The 21,112-nt window shown below is 48.0% G+C and overlaps 1 protein-coding gene across 13 annotated transcripts in view; it reads right to left on the bottom strand.

Annotated features, from left to right (window-relative positions):
- Positions 1–21,112, bottom strand: part of PHACTR1 (phosphatase and actin regulator 1) — a 562,751-nt gene that overhangs the window by 199,825 nt on the left and 341,814 nt on the right. For all 13 annotated transcript variants that reach the window (XM_082730196.1, XM_082730202.1, XM_082730204.1 and 10 more), the window contains one exon: positions 12,467–12,631. In XM_082730196.1, coding sequence (XP_082586322.1) covers positions 12,467–12,631 — 165 coding nt within the window. The remainder of the gene's footprint in view (positions 1–12,466; positions 12,632–21,112) is intronic.

The following is a 21,112-nucleotide window of genomic DNA, read 5'->3' as shown; positions in this document are numbered from 1 at the left end:
GGTCTGCCATTTCTAACTAGAAATTATCTAGCCCCTTCAGACCTTGGGTTCTTCACCTGCCAAATTAAGTTATCAATAGCGTGGAGGTCTGCTGTGCAGTGAGGGTTCCTAAGGCACGGAAAGGGTCAAGTGTATTTCACATGCACAGAAGGCATAAGAATGACTGTTATCATTGTTCTCGACAAAGAATTGGTGAAGCACATTCAACCTGGAAAGCAGAGAACGAGCCACACCTGTAGCCTTGTTACACCCTGAACAATGGTATAGTCGGCTTCTATAGATGGTACCCAATCAACTATGCTCCTAGCGCACACACCCTTGTTTAGTCTGCCCCCAAAACAAGTCTGGGCTGGTCCCGTGACTTCTTTTAACCAAGAGAAAACCATGAATGACATACTGGGCCAATTCTGGACTGAGTCTTAAAAGAACTGGCATCTTGTCCCATTGCCCTCTTAGAGGTCCCGAGCTATCCCGCTGGAGAGACCACATGGAATGGTACTGAGAATACATGGAAGAAAGGAGGGGTCCAGCTTGCCCTGCACCACACGGAGCCTCCTGGTGACCCCAACCCCAGCTGTCTGCAGACATAGGAGATCCCGAGAGAGACTGGCTGAAGAACCACCCAGCTGAGCTCAGGCAATCATCAGGTCACAGAAGACCATCAAATTGTTGCCTTCCTCTACTACAACCTTGGGCGGTGTTTTGTTACAGAGCAAGAGATAACCCCAAAAGACAGTGCTGCCCCAATAACCTGAAGTTAAACACACAATGTCACGGAACCAGACTTGTGTACAATTCTGAAAAACTGAAAAACAATCATGAAAGATGGCAAGTCTCTTGAAGGTGGGGACCTTGTGTTCTGTGCTTCAGTAAATGCCCTCACTTCTCCGCTTTCAGATCTTGGGAAACAGAGGAGCTCATACAGCTGGCTGGTCTCTCTGACTTTCAGTTCCATATGAACTTACTAGGAACCTACTATGTCAGGTGTTTGCTCAATCCCAGGAGACAAGGGGGAAAAGGCAGTGTCTCTGTTGTTAAAGATGTTATAGCCTGTTATAGTGATGGAGGAAGGTCACCCTGAGAGGAAACAAGGACATATTCACCATCCCAGCTCCCTGGAGGTACCGATTTCCAGAGTCTTTAGGCTGTAGCAGACATTTTTTTTTTTAAACTGGGCAATTAAGTCTACTTTGCCTTCCAACCCCTAGATGTTGGGTTGGGTCATGATGGAGATGCAAATAAGAATATTCTTTGCATGTTCGTGCTTGGCTTATTTCTTAAAAGAAACGGAAGGATCCAGTTATCCAAAGAGAATGTGTGATCTAGCCAGATGCTGAAGGCTAGACAGCTTGATTTGATGACTCCTTATTAAAATCAGATGCATGCTAAATAGTGCTCAATTATTTGCATGTTTGTTTTTCCTAGTCGCAAGAAATGTCATTACGGAAAAATGTGTGGAAATATATTCATTTGGCTTCACAGTCACTCTGCTGTTGCTTCTATTTCCCTTGGAATGCCAAAGCCACCTTAAGGCAAACTTTGCATCTTGACACAATCAAGTCAATCTTAAAAAACACCTCCCCTCTAGCTCAGTTCCCATTTCGGGCACTACCATCTTTCTTTCTCCCTCCTGGCCAAGCTTCTTAAAAGAAGTCTACTTCTTCTTCTCTCCTTCATACCTCAATCATATGCTTCTTTTTTTTTTTTAAGATTTTATTTATTTATTTGACAGAGATCACAAGTAGGCAGAGAGGCAGGCAGAGAGAGAGAGGAGGAAGCAGGCTCCCTGCTGAGCAGAGAGCCCGATGCAGGACTCGATCCCAGGACCCTGAGATCATGACCTGAGCTGAAGGCAGCGGCTTAACCCACTGAGCCACCCAGGTGCCCTCATATGCTTCTTAATTCCCAGCCAGAAGGCTTCCCCAAAACTGTTCTCCTAAGGACACAAATGATGAGTGGCCTCTAAACACACGGGCTATGTCTCAATTCCTTACCATCCTATTAGGACCCACTAGAGTGGAACCATATCCTTTCCTGAACTTTCTCCTGTTCTGCACAGGTGACACCACCCATCCCTTTCCTAGCTCTCTAGTAAGTCTAATTGGTCTCCCCAACGGCCCCACTGCCTGGGCACATAGTTTAGAGATCTGTGGTCCTCAAGGTGCTGCTCCTGAGGCCATAGCTTGCTTCCCACTTCATATTTTCTCCTTGGAGTTTCCATCACATGGCTTCAAATGAACCCACAGGCACTCACGACGTTCAGATCCGCATTTTCAGCCAGATCTTTCCTGATCCCAGTTCTCTACAACCAATATCTGGGGCATCTCAGAAACACAGGAAAGCCAGCATACCCCCAAATGAATCATTTCCTCCACCAACCCACTTGTCTTCAGTGTCCCTGAGGGGGTGAGTGGTACCTCCACCCACTACCTGTTCAGTGGTTCTCTACCTCTCTCTCACCCTCCACAACCAATCTGTATTCAAGTTATGCTCATTCTCTCTCCTAAAGATTTCTCAGTCTTCATGGCCTGATGTCACTATTTTAGTCTGCGCTATCATCATCTGTCCCCGCATCGTCGTCAACCACCCACAACCTTCCACCAACAGTTTCCTTGGGAATGAAATCAACAGGAATACTCAATATCCCATTGGATTCCGTGATCACAAGAAGATGTCCCCGAAACTGTATCCCAGTTTTCTCTCATTCCACAAATACACAGACGTGGTTAGATTATAAACTTGAAAATGAAGTTTGGTCACACTCCAAACTTTTCCTGTGCTGGAAGAATGATCTTTTAAAAGGAGTATCTTCTGACAGCTTCCATAGGATGCTGCACTGGGATAAAGTCCAGGCTCCCTAACAGACCTCGTAAGGCCCTTCATAATGAGCAGATCCCTGCCTACCTTTTCTTCTTCAACTCTTACTACTCTGTTTCTTCCCCAACAATCCTCCTCAGACCACAGTCTTCCTTTTAAGCTGTGGATTGGCAAGCTCTCCTTCTCTCTTCTCCAGACTCTCCTAGGCTCTGTTCTTCCCACCAGGTGAGAGGACTCCCTCATGTTCATTGCCTAACACCTTGGTTAAACATCCACTTCTCTAGGAGTCTTTCCTGCTAACCTGTAAACTCAGTTGGGTTTGTCTAATTTGAGTTCTTGGAGCCCCTGGGGGTCTCCTCTAATATCACGGATACTTCACTGTAATTGCTGGCTTTTTTATCTATCTTGCCCTCAAGACCATAACCTCTGGGAGGCAGGAGCCATGGATGTTCTCATTATAGTTTTGGAGATAATGGCGGTGCTTGGTGCATGAACAAACATGACATGCCAAGCTGATGTCCTTACTGAACATTCTGTGGCTTATAGAGGTTTGAAAACCTAAATTCTGCCCAAGGAGCAAATATTACTTTGTTAGTTTGAAAAGGGGAATCCAATCCAAGGCAACACTAGAGTTAGGGCACAGAGGCGCACACCAGCCCTCTCAGGTACACGCGTGGCTGTTCACGAGCACCAGTGTTTGCAATGAATCAATTTCACCGCTCTGCCTGAGTGGGAAAAACACAAACTCTGGGTCCAGAGCTGTGCCAGTGATGATCCTCAGGGCCTTTACCCTGGGCAGAGCTGGTCTTGTGCTGGATAGAGAAGCAATGATTCCACTTATCAACAGTGATCTTCAATCCTTCAATCCAAAAGGATGCCAACATGAGCCTCCCCGAAAACCTCAAGGTTTCTCTTTCTCTAAGAAGTGCATATAGCCTCCCCTCATCACAGGACATGCTAGGAGTTCCTAGTAGCGAGGAACTGGCAATGTGGGGTTTGCATGCTAGCCACCCACCCTGGATATCAGCCGCGGGCTCTTTCTGAAGGGCTCCGAAGCCCATCACACCACATCCAAAGGCAGAATCCAATACAGACAGTTTCCCTTAACCAAGATGCAACAATTATTTGGAAAGCCACAATTCCAGAGACATGGGCTTCCCAGGAAGGCATTCCTAGAAAGGAGTGGCTGCTCAAGTCATTAGTGAGTCTGGGTGCATCAATGTAGGAAGTGAAGGAAGCAGAGTCTGGGCCTGAGGGAGAGGGGCAGCCGGCAACTAGATACAGTGGTTAGCTCACAGGGTTGGCTCTCGTCCCATTGGGAGATCTGGGGTGAGCAGAAGGGCAGCAGGGCTCCATTCCCCGCTCTTAGGCTCATGAGAGCTTCTGCACGTGTCCTGCCTACCCATGCCATGACACTGGTATCACGCTGGACAGAATGCTGGGCAAAAGCACGCAGGCTATTTCCTGGACCCCATCATGAACACGAGGGGAGCCCCCCAGTGTATTCAGGCCTGGCCTTTCTTGATAGCTGGCCGTTAGGTGGAGCTGACACCGATCTACCGACACTAACCAATGCCATGGTTCAGGAGTCCCCTGGCGTGTCCCAGGGGAACAGGTCATCAGTGAGTCCTATTTCAAAGCTGTCCCCTTATCCCACCAGGATATTAGGGGGGGTGTTCTAACAGCTGGAGTGAATGTTCAAAAGGTGACCTGTGACTTTCTATGAATCACACGGGGAGTGGTACTTTAAAGACATGATGAACGGGAACCTCTCCATTTGGAAAAGGGAAATAGAGAAGCTTTCCAAGAAAATGTTAATTCAGGAATGAGTTCAATGATAAAACCAAAGAGTTCCTTTTGTTACTTGACAGAAGAGAGCAAATGAAATCGGCACACAGTTTGGCAAATAAGGCACGTGTGGCTCTGTTCGTGGATGGGATCGCTTACCAGTTTTTAGTGACTTCCTAACTTCTCTACCTCAGCCACCCACTGCCATGGTTGTAGTCTGTGTTTTGTCTCTGCTTTGAAAATCACTAATGTGACACGTGGCTGTGTTCCTAGGTGCCCCCTGCACCCCTAGCTTGCTTCTGGCTACCAGACCCGCCGACGGTTCTAAAAGCCTTGGACTCCTTTGGAACCTCAAGTCTATCGACTTTTCTAATTGTGCTCAATTCACTGGACCTTTCCTTTTTAAAATCCAATTTAAAGTCAGTATTGTAGTGGATTAAACTGTATCCCCACAAAGGGATAAGTTCAAGCCCTAAGAGCGTACCTGTGTGACCTTACTTGGAAATCAGGTGTTTGCAGATGTACTCAGTGAAAGATCTCTGAACAAGATGATCCTGGATATAGGGCAGACCCTGCATCCAATGAGCACTGTCCTTACCGGAGAAAGGAGAGGGAGTCTGGCAACATAGAGAGACACAAGGGAAAGGCCACGTGCAGACAGACGCCGAGATTAGAGCATTGTAGCCACAAGCCAAAGAATGCTAAGGATAGCCCAGCAGCCACCAGGAATCAGGAGAGACTTCCGAAACACTTCCCCTCAGGGTCCGGGAGGAGCCAACACTGCCAACACCTTGATTCTGGGCTTTGGGCCTTCAGAACCATGAGAGAATAAATTCCCATGGTTCTAAGCCACTAAATTTGTGGGGATTGGTTACACCAGCCCCAAGAAATGGATACAAATGTGCTAACCTTCTCTGCTCCCCTGCCCCCTGCCCCCACTTTTTAATCCATCTGGCCAAATCCTCCTTCCCCCCCACTGCCAATAGGACCCAACTGTCTGCTTTATCCAGAGTTATACTGGGATGACCGAGGCCACTGGAAAAAGTCGCAAGTGCCCTGTGGTGTCGTAATCATCAATCTGAAACTGGGTTCGCTCTGCAGGTCCCACTCCTGGCGTCCCCCCACCAAGCGATGAGCTGACTTACGACGTGGAAAAGCTCAGCTGTCAGATAAAGTCATACTCGATTCTCCCTCTCCCTGCAGCCAGGCTCTCCGCTGTCCAACTCTTTCATTCCCTCTCTGACAGGAGCCCTACTATCTGCGTCTTACCTCGCACCCACCCCTGGCTTCTCAGCACCTTACCCCCTCTCCCCTCTCATAGATCTTCCCACTCTCCCTCGCTACTGGATCCCTCACCCTGGCCCGTCACTTCTGTCGCTTCCATCGTACGATGACAATGACAAGTCAGAAGGCACACAGCCCCCTGGGATCAAAGCACACGCACGCGTCCTTGGAGTCGTGCCTACCTCCTCCAGCGTCCATCCCATTTTGCATCTTTCCGCCACTTCCCAGCCAGACTCCTCCAAACCCTTATTCCCATTTCCCCCCATTTCCTACTAATTCCTCACTCCACGCTAATCTGGCATCGATCCCCAATAATCCACCAGACAGCTTCTGCTAAGTCATCAGTGAGCTCCAAGGATTGTTTTTCTGTATTGCACTTGGCTTCTCCATACTGAACGTGGTTCGCCGCACCCTCCCTGAAACATTTTCCCTTCTTGGCTCCTATCACACGACATTCTTCCCGTGTTCCTCCTACCTCTCTGGCTACTGCTTTTTTTTCTCTTTTTTAAAAATGAAATATAATTAATAATATAGTGTTCTACTACTTGTAGGTGTAGCATGTAAGGATTCAACAATTCTACACATTTCTCAGCGATCATCGTGGTGAGTGTTCTCTTAATCCCCTTTGCCTGTTTCACCCATCGCCCCTCCCACCCGCTTGAGACCATCAATTAAAAAAACGGGTGGAGGGGACGCCTGGGTGGCTCAGTTGGTTAAGCGGCTGCCTTCAGCTCAGGTCATGATCCCAGCGTTCCTGGGATCGAGTCCCACATCGGGCTCCTTACTCAGCAGGGAGCCTGCTTCTCTCTCTGTCTCTTCCTGCCATTCTGTCTGCATGTGCTCGCTCTCTCTCTCTGACAAATAAAAACAACAACAACAACAACAACAACAAAACAAAAAACGGGTGGAGGACCTCAGTAGACATCTTTCCGAAGAAGACATACAGATGACGAACAGACACAGGAAGCTCAACATTAATCCCCAGGGAAATGCAAGTCAAAACCACGAGACATCCCTTTACACCTGCCAGAGGGGATAAAATAAAGCAAGCAATCAACCCAAGATGTTAACACATATTAGTGAGGATGTAGGAAAAAAAAAATACCCCTCACGCACTGCTGGGGGGAAGGCAAGTGGGAGCAGCCACCGTGGAAAACAGCATGGAGCTTCCTCGAAAAATGAAAAATAGAACTGCCCTGGGATCCTGCAATTCCACTACTGGGCAGTTACCCAAAGAAAATAAAAACACTAAGTTGAAAAGATATATGTACCTCTAAGTTTATTGCAGCAGGATCCACAAGAGCCAAATGAGGAGAACAGCCCAGGTGTCCACCCACAGGTGAATGGAAAAAGAAAACGTGGAATATTACTCAGCCACAAAAAGAATGAGATCCTGCCATGTTGCAGCAACATGGAAGGAACCAGAGTGTATAACGCTGAATGAAATAAATCCTGCAGGAAAAGTCACGGCCTTTCGATCTCCTTTATGAGTTTATCCTCCTCTGTCTAGTCTCTAGTGATGAGAGTCTTCCTCTTTTCTTTCCATTCTTTCCATTCTATACTTGTTCCCTAGCCCAATTCCCACATGGTCATCACTCTAATGTGGGTAAACAAAGACCCAAGATCGATGCACCCAGTCCAGACCCCTTTTTTGCACCCCATATATTCAACTCCCAGCTTTGGATACCACAAAATCAACTCCAATCCACACCTGAAATGGAAATTATTTCTCCCCTCCCCTCCCCCCTCCCCCACAACCCCATCCTTCCCTGACTCCTCCAAGCCCGCCACTCTTCCAAAATGCTTGTCTCAGGAAAGGCCACACCATATACTGTAAACCAGCCCTAGAGTGTCAAATGTGACACTTATCTCTCTCCCTCTTAAACCCAACTGGACATTAAGTCCTCTCACTTACTCCTTATAACATCTCTCAAATGCATCCATTTCTACCAGCAAATATTAGTCCAAGTCATCATAACCTGCATATGGCCTAACCAGTCTTCCTGGAATCACTCATACCCTTGTCTAATCTGCTGTGCAGAATGAAGGCCCAGTGAGGGTCCAGCCTTTGGTGACCTCTCCAGCCTCGGCTGATACCATAGTCCAACTCTCCACTCTATAGCTGCTAGCTTCCTTGCCTTCCCAGCCTGTTCATCCCTAATTTTTTCCTACCACAGGGCCTTTGCACAAGCTGTTTTACTGCCTGGGGGGCTCATTTTCTATATGTTACTCCTCCGCCAGAATTCAGTTCAAACTTTTCTTCCTCGGGACCGTTACTCTGATCTCTCAGACTGCATCTAGTGTCCTCATTTTTCCAAGTACCTTTCCGTCACTGCCCTTGTCACGATTGTGATCCTGCCTGTATTCTTGTGTTTTAATTGCCTGCCTCCCCACTACTCTGTGCACACCACAAGGTCACCAGCAAGGTCTGGTTTTCGTCACAGTTATACATCCTCAGAACGGGTCCAGTTTCAGCATGGGTAGGCTTTTTTTTTTTTTTTTTTAAATTTTTAAAAATATCGCGTTGCTCATGGCCTTAGGTATGCGGAAATGTTTAGAAGCACAAAGGGAATGTTGGCACGTTGCAGATCTCCAGGGCCAACCCCCTACCGCTTCTGATTTTCTGTCAAAGAGGAAATAAAAGCATAACTCAGTGGCATCTTCATGGTTTATTCCTGCCAGTTCTATTTTTCTATAAATACAGTCCTCATTTTCAAGGAATTTGGAGAAGAGGGTTGCAGGGGACTATTTTGGGGAGGCGCTGCCTGTTCTAATTTGGAGGGGATGTTATCATTTGTCTTTGTTCCCCGAGCAGCTGTGGGGGTGTGCTGCCGATGCCACGCAGGAAGCTGGGCGTGTCAGGCTGGCTGTTTCGCAGGCCCCGGGCCCGGCCCCGGAGGGCAGGCCAGAGAGCTTGTAAAGATCACGTCCTGGCGAACCTGCTATTTTACCTTCTAGCCATCACTGTTGTTTCCCTACGGCTACGATGCGATGCGGGGCTGTTTTCTCCTCCAGGGTTATTGCCACCATCTGGAGCTCAGTCTTGGGGGCTTACTGCTGCAGGCCTTGTCAGGACACTGGCCTTCGACCTGGCATAGGAAGGTTGTATGAGCAGCCCGAGATACGGATGGGGAGAGAGTTGAAAAACACATACAGTTGTTGATGCCAAAACTGAGGGACGCGTGGAGATTATAAATTTCCCACATAGTTTGCTTATTGTTATGCAATTTACGAAGCAGTATTTCTGGGCGTATCTCTGAAGACGTGGTATATACCCAGACAGCCCTGACCCGTAACTTGAGTTACAGGAAAACTAGCTAATGATGGCACACTGTAGTGGAACTCACTGTGGAAATACAAACAGGCAAGCATGCGTTGTCCTTTCATGTGTTTAAAAAGAAGTTACAACTGCATACTATAAATGGATACATGGACTCAGTCTTTGTATTTAAAACTGTGGACCTTATTTTACATATGAAAGGGCATTACACCCACAGAGAAGATGGATATATGCACACCAGCTAAAACTGGCCAACCATGAACAACCCCATAATCAAACAATCCTCTTGTGTATGTAATATTTGCCTCTTATCAATGCATAGGATAGTTTCAAAGTTTTACTTGAATATATATACAATTTATCATGTCAAACACCCTTGCATTGTCCATTTTTTTTTCTCCTTTGGGCTAAGAACTGGCACCATACATTTCTCTAAAAATAAGGAATAATATTCTGAATCCAGTTAAATACAAAGGATACTCTAGTACAAACCATTGACTTCTTTAAAAAAAACAGAATTGTTTCAATAAGTTCAAGCATCCCTCCATCTATCTGTATATAAAGATATTCTGTAGTATATCCTCAACCTTTTCTGCTTCAGGAGCTGAATGTCCCTTAAAAATACAAAAAACAAACAAACAAAAAAACCAACAAAAAAAATCCCAAATCTATATTCAAATATCACATTCAACTGCCAAATTAATCTGTTAGGCCTAAGAGGTCACAAGAGCTTGCTAAGAATAGTTAACGATAAGAATGATTCAAAATGCAACTTTGCCTGTCACATGTTTTAATTTTTTTCCCCAAAGACTTTGAAAGAAAATCAGTGTCTAAACTCTTAACAATCCACATGTCGTCTGATGGCCCTGTATTTGCATCTGTCCAAGGACTAGTTTTCCAACATCTAGAAGAAGTCAGCACACTTATCTTCCCACGCAAGAAGGATGTGAGCTTTATCTCAAGGTCTTCCCAAACAGACAGAAAAAGGTCCCGATTAGCCGGGAGCAAGGCATCAGCCACACCATCATTCACGGATTCGTGCTGATGAACAGCCATAGTTAAATAAGTATTTGGGTCATTATAAGCCATTTTCCACAGCAGAGTCAGGAAGACCATTGTTAGGGACCTCATGGAAAAAAAAATTTTTTTTTAAAGACTTATGAGAGGGTGGGAGGGAGGGAGACAGAGCGTGTACGGTGAGGGGCAGAGGGAGAGAATCTCAGACTTCCTGCTGAACTTGAAGCCTGACGTGGGCTCAATCCCACCACCCTGAGATCGTGACCTGAGCTGAAATCAAGGCTCAACCGACTGAGCCAGCCAGGCGCCCTGAAACTTTGTTCTTTCTTCCAGGGTTCACAGAACACTTCCTTTTTCATTCTTCAAGTGTCTTACACCTTTGTCTAAAGGACATATTTAATATTTCTCCGGAGACAATGATGTAGTTTCACTCCGGGTGGGGGTATACAGAGCCATCATCCCTCTAAGGTTTGGTTCCCATGTCAATATCTCCGCAGCTTCTAGAAACACATGGAAGGCCTGCAGGTTGCATTACACCTGGACAATGACCCCGAGGCTGCAGAATGCAGTCAGGTGCAGGGACGCAGTCCCCCGGATGACAATTTTGAGATTTCTCGAATTTGGAGGTGTGTTCCCATCTCAAGAATTAACAGGTTATAGCAACAGGACCCTGGGACTTCCAGCAAAGGAAGAGTCGGGAAACATCAGCTGGCGGTGTCCATGAGAACTATTTAAGATATCAAGACTTTCTGCAGCTTTCCCATGTTTGCTATTCACTTTCATTCCCCACAGCAATTAGCACTAAAATTCCCAAATCTTGGGGTACCTGGGGGGCTCAGTCGGTTACGTATCTGCCTTTGGCTCAGGTCATGATCCCAGGGTCCTGGGATTGAGCTCCACATGGGGCTCCCTGCTCGTCGGGGAGTCTCCTTGTCTCTCTCCTTCTGCTCCTCCCCCTTCTCTCTCTCTCAAATAAGCCGATCTTTTGAAAAATAAAATAAAATTTCCAGATTTGTGGACTCAAGTTCAGGTACAACCAGCGGCCCCATCTCCTACTTCATGGTTAATTGGGGGTGAAGAAGGGGGGAGGGACCAAGAAACAGAAGAGGTGATGATTCTCAGGGGGAGAGAGGGCGGCTTGAGTTTTCGAGGATAAAGAGGACGGAGCAGGGGCGCCTGGGTGGCTCAGTGGGTTAAGCCTCTGCCTTCGGCTTAGGTCATGATCTCAGGGTCCTGGGATCAAGCCCCGCATCAGGAATCTCTGCCTGACTCTCTGCCTACTTGTGATCTCTCTCTCTCTCTCTCAAATAGATGAACAAAATCTTAAAAAAAAAAAAAAAAAAAGAGGACGGAGCAGAGGAAAGCCCTGGCGTGTAGGCCTGGAATGACCTGAGCATTTAATGAGCCAAATCAGAACAAAACAAACCAAAAGCATCTGCATCGCTATTCCATCATCTTCTCTCAAACCCCACAGAGGTAAATCAGACCTCTTTCCTTATACACTTCCCTCTGCACACTCCTACTCATTTAAAATAGATCCACACAGCCTGCCACATAAACTCACAATTTTAAATCCTGTACTGTTCTTAGCTCTATTTTACAGATGGGAAAGCTGAGGTACAGAGATTTTAAAAAAACTGAGCAAGGTCATATAACTACCAAGTATCAGAGCTGGGACTTGAACCTACACAGTCTGACCCCACAATCTAAGCTCTTCACCTGTCAGCTAGGCTGACTTTCTTCCAATTCTTCTGCTGCCCACGTAAGCCATGAGCTGTAGCATTGTCCCTGCCCTTACAGGGATGCTCAGATTTCATTTTGCAGCGTCTTCCTGCCATGTCCAACAATCGTTCATTCAGGATTTCTCCTCCATAGAATAACCTCGTCTCCTCTGCCAAAGACCATATCTAACTTACTCTCTGCTCTGTGTTGATCTTCACCAAGAAGTGGGGGGGGGGGGGCTGAATAATAAGAAATGAGTTGTCAGTGGTGGAATAAAAGCATTCAATCACAGAAAAGGTGGAATTCTAAGCTCAGATATTTATAGATTGAACACAAGCGGCAGATCAAAACACAACAAAAAGCCAGAGATACAAGGAAACACGCGGGATCTGAAAGCCATTTTCAAGTGCACCCAAGATTTATTTGACACAAGAGCAATCCTCAGGCTCGATTCCCCCCACTTCAGTTCAGATCATTTACAGTAATTAAATTCTAATTAACATACAGAGTTCAAGTCCACCAGCTCCCAAAGAGGAACGAGGGAAGCAATCATCTTACCTGCGGATGTGTGCTTGAACTTCTCGCTTTTCTTCTTTCTCCACTTCCAAGGCTTGAAGATCCTTCCCAGGTTGGCGAACTTACTTCTCCTCCGGATGGGAGGGGTGTGTGTGCCTGGGACAAGGGAGTCGGAACGCATGGCCGCCAGCCTCTCCACTTCCTCAGCTGTTTTTCCCCCCGAGAAAGAGGTGGAAAGAGAGAGGGAGGAAAAAAGTGTTAAAATGGGATCCTCGCAGATGGCCGACGTTTTCCATGGTTACAGATCACAGAAACCACATGATCGAAGTTCCATTTCTCTTTTTTGCCTTTTGGAATGGAAGTCACACCAATGTGTTCTACAGCCTGGAGACAGTCAGCCAAACCCTATGGACCCAGAGCACCCCACATGTACCCAGCCCTCAACTTAGACCTGAGGGGGAGGGCAAAAAGGAGGAACAGAACCCTCTCGACACATCAAGATTCCCCAGGGAGGCAGGAAGAGGGCATCAGAGGAGTCAAGTGACCATCTGGGTAACTAGTAGTCCAGCGAGATCTCAGATAAGACTTGGCAGATGCAATCACTACCCCACCATCTGCTGAGAAAAGAGGAGGGAGAAAACATTTATCAACTGTCTGTTCCAAAGCCAATGCCTCCACCACCCACGACTTTCCTTCCTGCTTTGCCCAGCCCCAAAGCAGCACCCGAATCAGTCGAGGGAGTGTCCCCACCCGAGGCTGATTTTAGAATCGCTCACCCTTCATGAGACTTTACAACTCTAAGTTTTCTTGTTCCTGTCATTTTGCTATAATAATAGTATTATTCTTAGAAGTTGGAAGCTGGAAGGGACTTGAGGGCACATCTGGACTAATCCCAGTAACCCCATGTGTGAGGGCATGAAGACCTTCAAACTCAGCACGTCTGGTGGAGCCTTCCTTAGCGGTCACAATCGCCCTGACCTCTTTCATCACTTGTAAGCAAACAAACCCTTATCTCACTTATGTGAGAATTTACATATCCCAGTGAGGGACATATACCTGGATTTGAATTTTTAGGACAGAGGTAATTAGAAAAAAGTAACCCCCTCAGCAAAATCAGGAGGGGGAGAGAGATTCACTGTTCTAGAAAGTCCGGTTACATCACGAGCTGTGGTACTGACCCCAAACCACTCTGTTGGGCCTCTAACGCCATCTCCAGAAGAATTGCCCAGACTTTTGCAACATTAGGGCTTTCTCAGGAGCTCGATCTCACAGCCTGGTCATCTGCCTGTTGTTGCCTCAAGTGGTCTGAACTCAGAGACTCACCGATTCAAGAAATAGATCTATGGCACCTGCCCCCATGTGCCAGGCAGTGTGCTTGGTGACAGAGATGACGGGCTGGCAAAGGCTCCCAACAGCAGGATGAAGGGAAGATTTGGGAGATGTCTGGGAACAAAGTCAACGAGCCCTAGTTGGGTGACCTGAGGGAGAGGAGGGGGATCACTCCCAGTGTCCAGATTCAGGTCAGCGGAGTGACAGCCCTCACAGATGGAAACAGGGAACATGGGGCAGGCACAGGTGTGGGGGTGAGGGCGGCGACAATCTGGACATATTGCATGGTGACGGTCCTCAAACCTTTGACTATGTGGTCCAATGCGCAGCAGCTCCTCCCTTCAACCCCCGCAGTAAGTGACTACGTGACATCCTACAGACACCGCGATCGTTTCTGGGGCAGATACCCAGCAGCCCCAGATGTGACAGGGCAGAGTCAGGGGAGGAGACCCGGGGTCTCCCCTGCACACCAGGAGTGACCATACAGAATTCAAAGGAAGCCTAAGGGAGAGGGAGACTAATTCTTCTCAACCCTGGAGGAGACCCAGAGGAGGGGACATTTTTGGCCAGACTTTGAAAAAGGAGGAACTGTTCCCCCCATGTAGGAAAGACAGAGACGCAGATCTCTGGAAAGAGAACGGACCCCAAAGAAACAGAGAAGGCTGAAAGACCACGGCCCGTCCAGAAACCCATCAGATCGTGAGCATCACTTAAGCTACGTGAGATGGAGAGCCACGGTGAGGGACGGGGGTTGGAGGAGTCTGGAGGGCCAGTAGGCAAGCTTCGGGAAGTTTCTATCAGGCGTCTGGGTTTTATTCTACAACCAGAGAGGAAAGGACGAGAATGTGAAGACAGGCATGGACATTATGACAGGCAACAGATATGTACTGAGTGCTCACCATGTACCAGAGGCTTGAATTAGGTCAGCAAACAGAACAGCTAAGAACCCCAACTCATGGAGCTTTCTTTGGCTGGGAGGGCAGGGGGCAGAGCCGGTAACACACAGGACAACTAAGTCAACTGTGCACTGTGTTTGAAGAAGCGTGTTTGGGGGGGGGGTGTTAAAGAGAAAGTAGAACACAGTGGAGGAGATCGAGAGTGTCTGGGTGGGGGACGAGCTTCGTGTTAATGAGCGTGATGGAGAAAACACAGATTTATTTCTAGGACTAGCACTGAAACAGCAATGGGAGCTTGAACTGGAAGACACAGGTGGCAGAGAGTAACGAGAGGCCACTGCAATCCTCTGAAGGGGAAGTGACTAGAACGCAGGCAGGGCATGAAGGGGCCTGGCAGACGACGAGATCCAGCCAGGTGGCAGAATCACGGGCTCTCGGCAACTTTCCAGATCAACGTGAGGAAGGACAAGGAAGCGGCACTGGCTGAAGTTTTAGTGTTTCATGACTGGAGAGAAAGTGAAGACCTCCCTCGCCTACCGCCCCTTTTATTTTCAGCAGAGCTTGAACTCACCACCCCGAGATCAAGACCTGAGCTGAGTTCAAGAGTCGGACACTTAACCTACTGAGCCACCCAGATGCCCCCAAGACTTTCCATTTTTTAAAAAAGACTTTGATTAGGGGCGCCTGGGTGGCTCAGTGGGTTAAAGCCTCTGCCTTCCGCTCAGGTCATGATCTCAGGGTCTTAGGATCGAGCCCTGCATCGGGCTCTCTGCTCAGCGGGGAGCCTGTGTCCCACCACCACCCCCCCGCCACCTCCTGCCTGCCTCTCTGCCTACTTGTGATCTCTGTCAAATACATAAATAAAATCTTTTAAAAAAAGAAAAAAACTGATTAGAAAAGAAAGCAGCACAGAGGATGGGAGGTAGTTCCATGACAAGGGCTTTGGAGCCAAAGAATGCAGTTTTTCTGAGAAGTATCTTTGGAAGCGGGATTTCACATTTTAGGGCAACGGAGAGAACAAATGAAGGGAAATCTGCCCAGATGTGGGAGGAGAGGCTGGATGTGGACGGTGGGCCGGGCTGCCAGCAGAGGGGAAGGGGGGCTGAGCTTCCGGGGAGAAGAGGAGGTGGTGGGATCAAAACCGCATAGGCAGGCGTTAGTCACCGGGAGACTCTATTCCGAACTGAACTATGGTTAGTCACCGGGAGACTCTATTCTGAAAGTGTGGACAGAGGTCCCTGAGCCCAAGTGTCACACATCCGATGGGGCCTCGGGGAGATGAGTCCAGTGGGTGACTGGGGGCTGAGGGGAGGAAGGGACCCAATGAGGAGACTCTGAGTTGAGTATCGACTGCAGAGGGGCGGAGGAGAGAAGGGAAGAAAACCAGCTACAGTGAGGAAGGAGAAGCAACCAAAGGCAACAAGCAAATAGCCTCAACCACGCTGAACCTGGAAGTTCCTCTCTTTACATGAAAGTGCTTTAAACAATAAAAAGAATAAACAAAAGTTGTGACCAAAATTCTCTTAAGTGGAGCCCCTGAGTGGCTCAGTGGTTAAGCCTCTGCCTTTGGCTCAGGGTCCTGGGATCGAGCCCCGCATCGGGCTCCTGGCTCAGTGGGGGGCCTGCTTCTCCTTCTCCCTCACCTCGTGCTCTCTCTTTCTCTCTCACGTGCATGCTCACTCTCTCTCAAATAAATAAAATCTTTAAAAAAAAATAAATACATGGCATTTATTACATGGTATTTATTAAAAAGATTTAATGGCATTTATTTAAAAGAAATAGTTTTTATTAAAAAAATTTTTTTTAAAAAAAAAGCTTTCAAAATCTTCTAAAAAAATTAGTGAATAAATGGTATCCATTGCTTGGATTAGGGGCTTCTTCAAAGGTGCTCAGTAGCTGAGTCTCCATGGGGGAGAGACAGATGTGAGAACTGTGGCAAAACCACGGGGGTTTTGAGTCCAGGAAGGAAGTCAGGACCATCTAGTGACCCAGTTTTCACACGATCGCTTTCTCTTTCAAACTCACTGCCTTATTCCCATTTCTCACCTTCGTTTATAACCCAAGTGAGGCTTATCCAGATTTAAGTCCCCAAACCTCCATTCCAAACCTCAGCCTCTGTCTGGCCTTCAAACCTGTATTTTATACTACTGTAGGATTATACTTCCAGAAGCCTGCTTTTCCCAACGGCTTTCTGTGGCTTCCCACAACTTACAGGAGAAGCTTCTCATTTCCTGCCTGGGTCTCAAGAACCTCTGAGTGGCTGACTCAATCATCTGCTAGTACCTCTCTAAACAGCAGTCCCTACAGATCCCAACAGTCTTCATGGGGCCATCACACCACTGAAAGTCCACGCACAAGTTTGTGCATATCTCGGTATCTGCGTGGGGTTGGGAGAGTTTCCATGTTTCTTTCTTTTGCGTCTCTGGTCTAAGACATGAAAGGTAAAATTTTTAAAGTATCCAGTTTGAGACGTCTCTAACTTTGGCCAACCTGAAACATTTTCTATTAAAAGTTTGATAAAGGAAGAGGGGCGCCTGGGTGGCTCAGTTGGTTGAGTGACTGCCTTTGGCTCAGGTCATGATCCGGGACTTGCAGGATCGAGTCCCGCATCGGGCTCCCAGCTCCTTGGGGAGTCTGCTTCTCCCTCTGACCTTCTCCTCTCTCATGCTCTCTCTCACTCATTCTCTCTCAGATAAATACATTAAAAAAATCTTAAAAAATTTCTAAAAGTTTGATAAAGGAAGAAATTATATGCTGAATCCTTCAAAAAAAAATCAGGACAGGAGTTAGGATTGATACTGAGTTTTGCGCTCACAGTTGACATCCAGTAAGTTTGCTAAAAAGTGAATGAATGAGGACACCGGGTTCTGTTCATTCAGATACTTCTTGAAAAGTATAAAATCAGGGGGCGCCTGGGTGGCTCAGTGGGTTAAGCCGCTGCTTTTGGCTCAGGTCATGATCTCAGGGTCCTGGGATCGAGTCCTGCATCGGGTTCTCTGCTCAGCGGGGAGCCTGCTTCCCTCTCTCTCTCTGCCTGCCCTTCTACTTGTGATCTCTCTCTGTCAAATAAATAAATAAAATCTTTTTTAAAAAAAGAAAAGTATAAAATCAGTATCGCTAGTTGTCTTAAGAAAAATGCACCACCAGGACCAAAAAGCTGTTTCATGATCCAACTTAAAAAAAAAAATGAATAAAAATTATTCCAAAATTACATTAAAATAATTATAAGAAATTAGGAGTGCCTTTTAAAAAAAAAAACCTAGAGTGGCAAGAAGCTGACAGAGCATTATAAAGGCATAATTATAGCCCCAGAGTTAAATGGATCTTTAATAAGTACATTATTAAATTCAAGATGTTTAGCTCTTAAGTACAGATTATTGAGCAGACTGGATTACTCTAATTGATTTATATTTTAATCATCCACATTACGTTTTTCCCCAATTCATTTGACGAGAGGGGCTGTCTCCCAACCTGGCTGCTTCGCCACCAGATAATGAAATTGGAGGGTTTACGAGTGAGGATTGGCACTCCACACTAAGGATAGGAAGAAGAGCAACAGAAAGTAAAACCAGGCTCAGCCTCAAGTGTGTCCCACCTCACAGGAGTGGAAGGGAAGGGCACCTAGACCAGAAAGAACAACCTTCTTTTTTTTAAAGATTTTATTTATTTGACAGAGATCACAAGCAGGCAGAGAGGCAGGCAGAGAGAGAGGGGGAAGTAGGCTCCCTGCTGAGCAGAGAGCCCGATGCGGGGCTCGATCCCAGGACCCTGAGATCACGACCTGAGCCAAAGGCAGCGGCCCAACCCACTGAGCCACCCAGGCTCCCCCAAGAACAGCCTTCTTTTGAAACAGTCCATGAAAAGGCTACTAGGCCCAAGCCCACGGCTCTCAAAGGCGGCTTCCTCGTGCCGCAGAGAGAGGAGACAGGTGTCTGGAGAAACTGTTCATTTAGACATGACTCAGCTCAAATGTCGACTGCCAGGACAGAAGACTGAACCAAAAGGCAGGAGGCCAGACAGCTGAGCTTCTGAGCTCTGCTGGCCAGTGGAGCTCTGGGGAGGGGTGGGGGTGGGTCTTCCCAGCACTTCCAACCAGGTAAATGCTGTTCAAGTGACTAGGCAGTCTGGAATTCACTCTGCTTGGGGGGCGGTGGGGGAGATGGGGGAAATGGTTGGGACGTGATTTTCCTGTCCCTTGAGAAAAGCAGGAGGGAAGAGACTTCAGTGAGGCGGGATTCAAAAGACCAGAGTCCAGACCCCTGTGTCTGCGTGTGCCCTGAAGCCCACCCCTTCTGGCAGCCTGGGGTGGCTTCTGGTGGGTTCTTAGAGCATGCCGTGGGAGTGTGGGCTGGGGCGGGGGAGGACCTAAGTCGGCACCCTTACCATTCTCACTCTCATGGTGGCCTGGCCTTCAAGGCTTATCTAGAGGAAGGACCAACTTTGGTGTCCCGGAAAGGGTCCTACAATGGTCCCCTGAGAAGTCCAGGAGGGAGAGAGGATGGCACCGTGCTTCGGCTCTGTGGCGCCCAGTCATCAACAGAGCCAGAGGCCAAGGCGTCCCCCCGCGCCCCCACCCCCACAAATCTCTCCAGGTGCCAAGTGCTCCTTAGGCTTTTGGAGGACCTAAGACTCTCACCAACTGGATACCTGCCTCTCAGCCCAGAGTTGAGACTAGACTAGTCCACCTAGGAATCTGAAATAGGAAGTTTATGGAGAACATTCACTTCTCCTTCCAGCTTCCTGAAGGGGTTAAGTTTTCACCCCATCTCACATCCTGGGAGTGGCGGCGAAGCTCGGGATGGGGGTGAGGTCGGCTGGTTGGTCAGCGACGCAGGGGAACCCGGTGTGGCCTCTCTGCCGCTGGTGGCCTTACCTTCCCTCACAAAAGCAGACTGACAGCACACAGGTACCCAGGCGCGCAGGAAATGCTCCACGCCTGTGGCTTCCCCGCTTTGAGAGAGACACTTTCCATTTTACAGAGATACGTTGGGGCAGGAAAATGAAGGATGACTGGGCTTCCACGGGAGAGAGGCCTCTATGTTCCCCTTTTCACTCCTGAAGTTACACCACATGGTCTTAGGGAGGCCAGAACTCTCTGGAGAGCGTTGGTCCCACCTAGGACTGATCTGTATTAACTGTGAAGTATGTTTAAAACAAAACAAAGGACAGACATGTTTTTATTCTAAAAATCAGGAGCTCCTGTCCTGTGCATGAGTTGAGGAGTGGGAAGAAGATGGAGAGGAGGGGGTCGAGGGGACAAGGGGTGGGCTGCTGAGGAGGGGGCCGTGGGGGCCCACGGAGGCTCTTTTGGCCCAGGACAGGTTACCTGGTTTGAAGAACGCCTATCAGTCTATAAGGAGGTGGCAGATAAGACAGCACTGCCCACTGACCACGGGGCCACTAACGGGTTCAGTGCAAATGCAAACATGATGCCCGAAACCCCAATGGTATTAGTATGGCTGAGTACAAGGGTCTCAGGTATTCTCACCCATCCACTCGCTCCGCCCTTCCTTTGACCTTCACTGCCCTTACCCAGTCTTCCAACCCTTTGAGCACCCCCTTCTTCCCCGTCCCTTACCATCCGTCAAAGATGGATGGAACTGAGGTATATGAACCCGATACAGGCCCAGCCTTGTGTTCATGGAGGTACAGCTGCCTTTAACAAACGATTCGTCCATCTCAATCCAAAGTTGCTGTGAGTGTCGCAGGCCCCAGTGAGGAGGGACAAAGAGCTGCCTTCTCTGCCTGGGTGCCACTAAGTACACCATATGGGAAGCCACACTTACAGTTTGGACACAACCCTCAGACACCATCATGACATCTGAGTCTTGGCCATGGTGCCTCTGCAGGGACATGTAGATGTCCGTGCTGAGAGCTGCTTCTCAGTCTTGTTGCTACAAAAAGAGGATTCTTCACCATGTAAGAACCAATAAAGGATGTACCAGTGTGATGCTCTCCTGAGGGTCGGGACGTGGTGGGAGAAGCATACACTTGGGCCCATCCTTCTCAGCCTATCTGCTCAGGCACTTGGCCAACTCTCTCCTTTTCTTCTGGCTCCGGAGATTTCTGCCTGGGAGGAGGGAGGTCCCCCCACTGCCGGGAGCAGAGCCCAAAGGATGCACGTATGGGCTCCTCACTTCCTTGAACACTGAACAGACTGAGACCATCCTTTACAGCCACCTTGGCTAAAGGACACAAGGACACCGTGCCGGTATGCGGAGGGCTGGGAGAGAGGGAATGCATGGATCCTATGGGATCAAAGATGGCCGGAGTCTTTCTGCTTGTCTTCTCTTAAAGCAGTAAGTGAAATCCTAGAGGAATATCAGCATGGCCCTAAATCCAGGGCCCTAAGATGCACTGACTTGTAAGGAGAGCAAAGGGAGCAACTGAACTGGCTCAAGATGTACAGGCCATTATAGCAGAAGGAGGCTCGGCGGCCAGACTAATGTAGTGTATGGAACTC

Source organism: Mustela nivalis (genome assembly GCF_964662115.1).
Source record: "Mustela nivalis genome assembly, chromosome: 5".
Taxonomy (NCBI): Eukaryota; Metazoa; Chordata; class Mammalia; order Carnivora; family Mustelidae; genus Mustela; species Mustela nivalis.
This window is presented reverse-complemented; position numbering and strand designations above follow the sequence as displayed.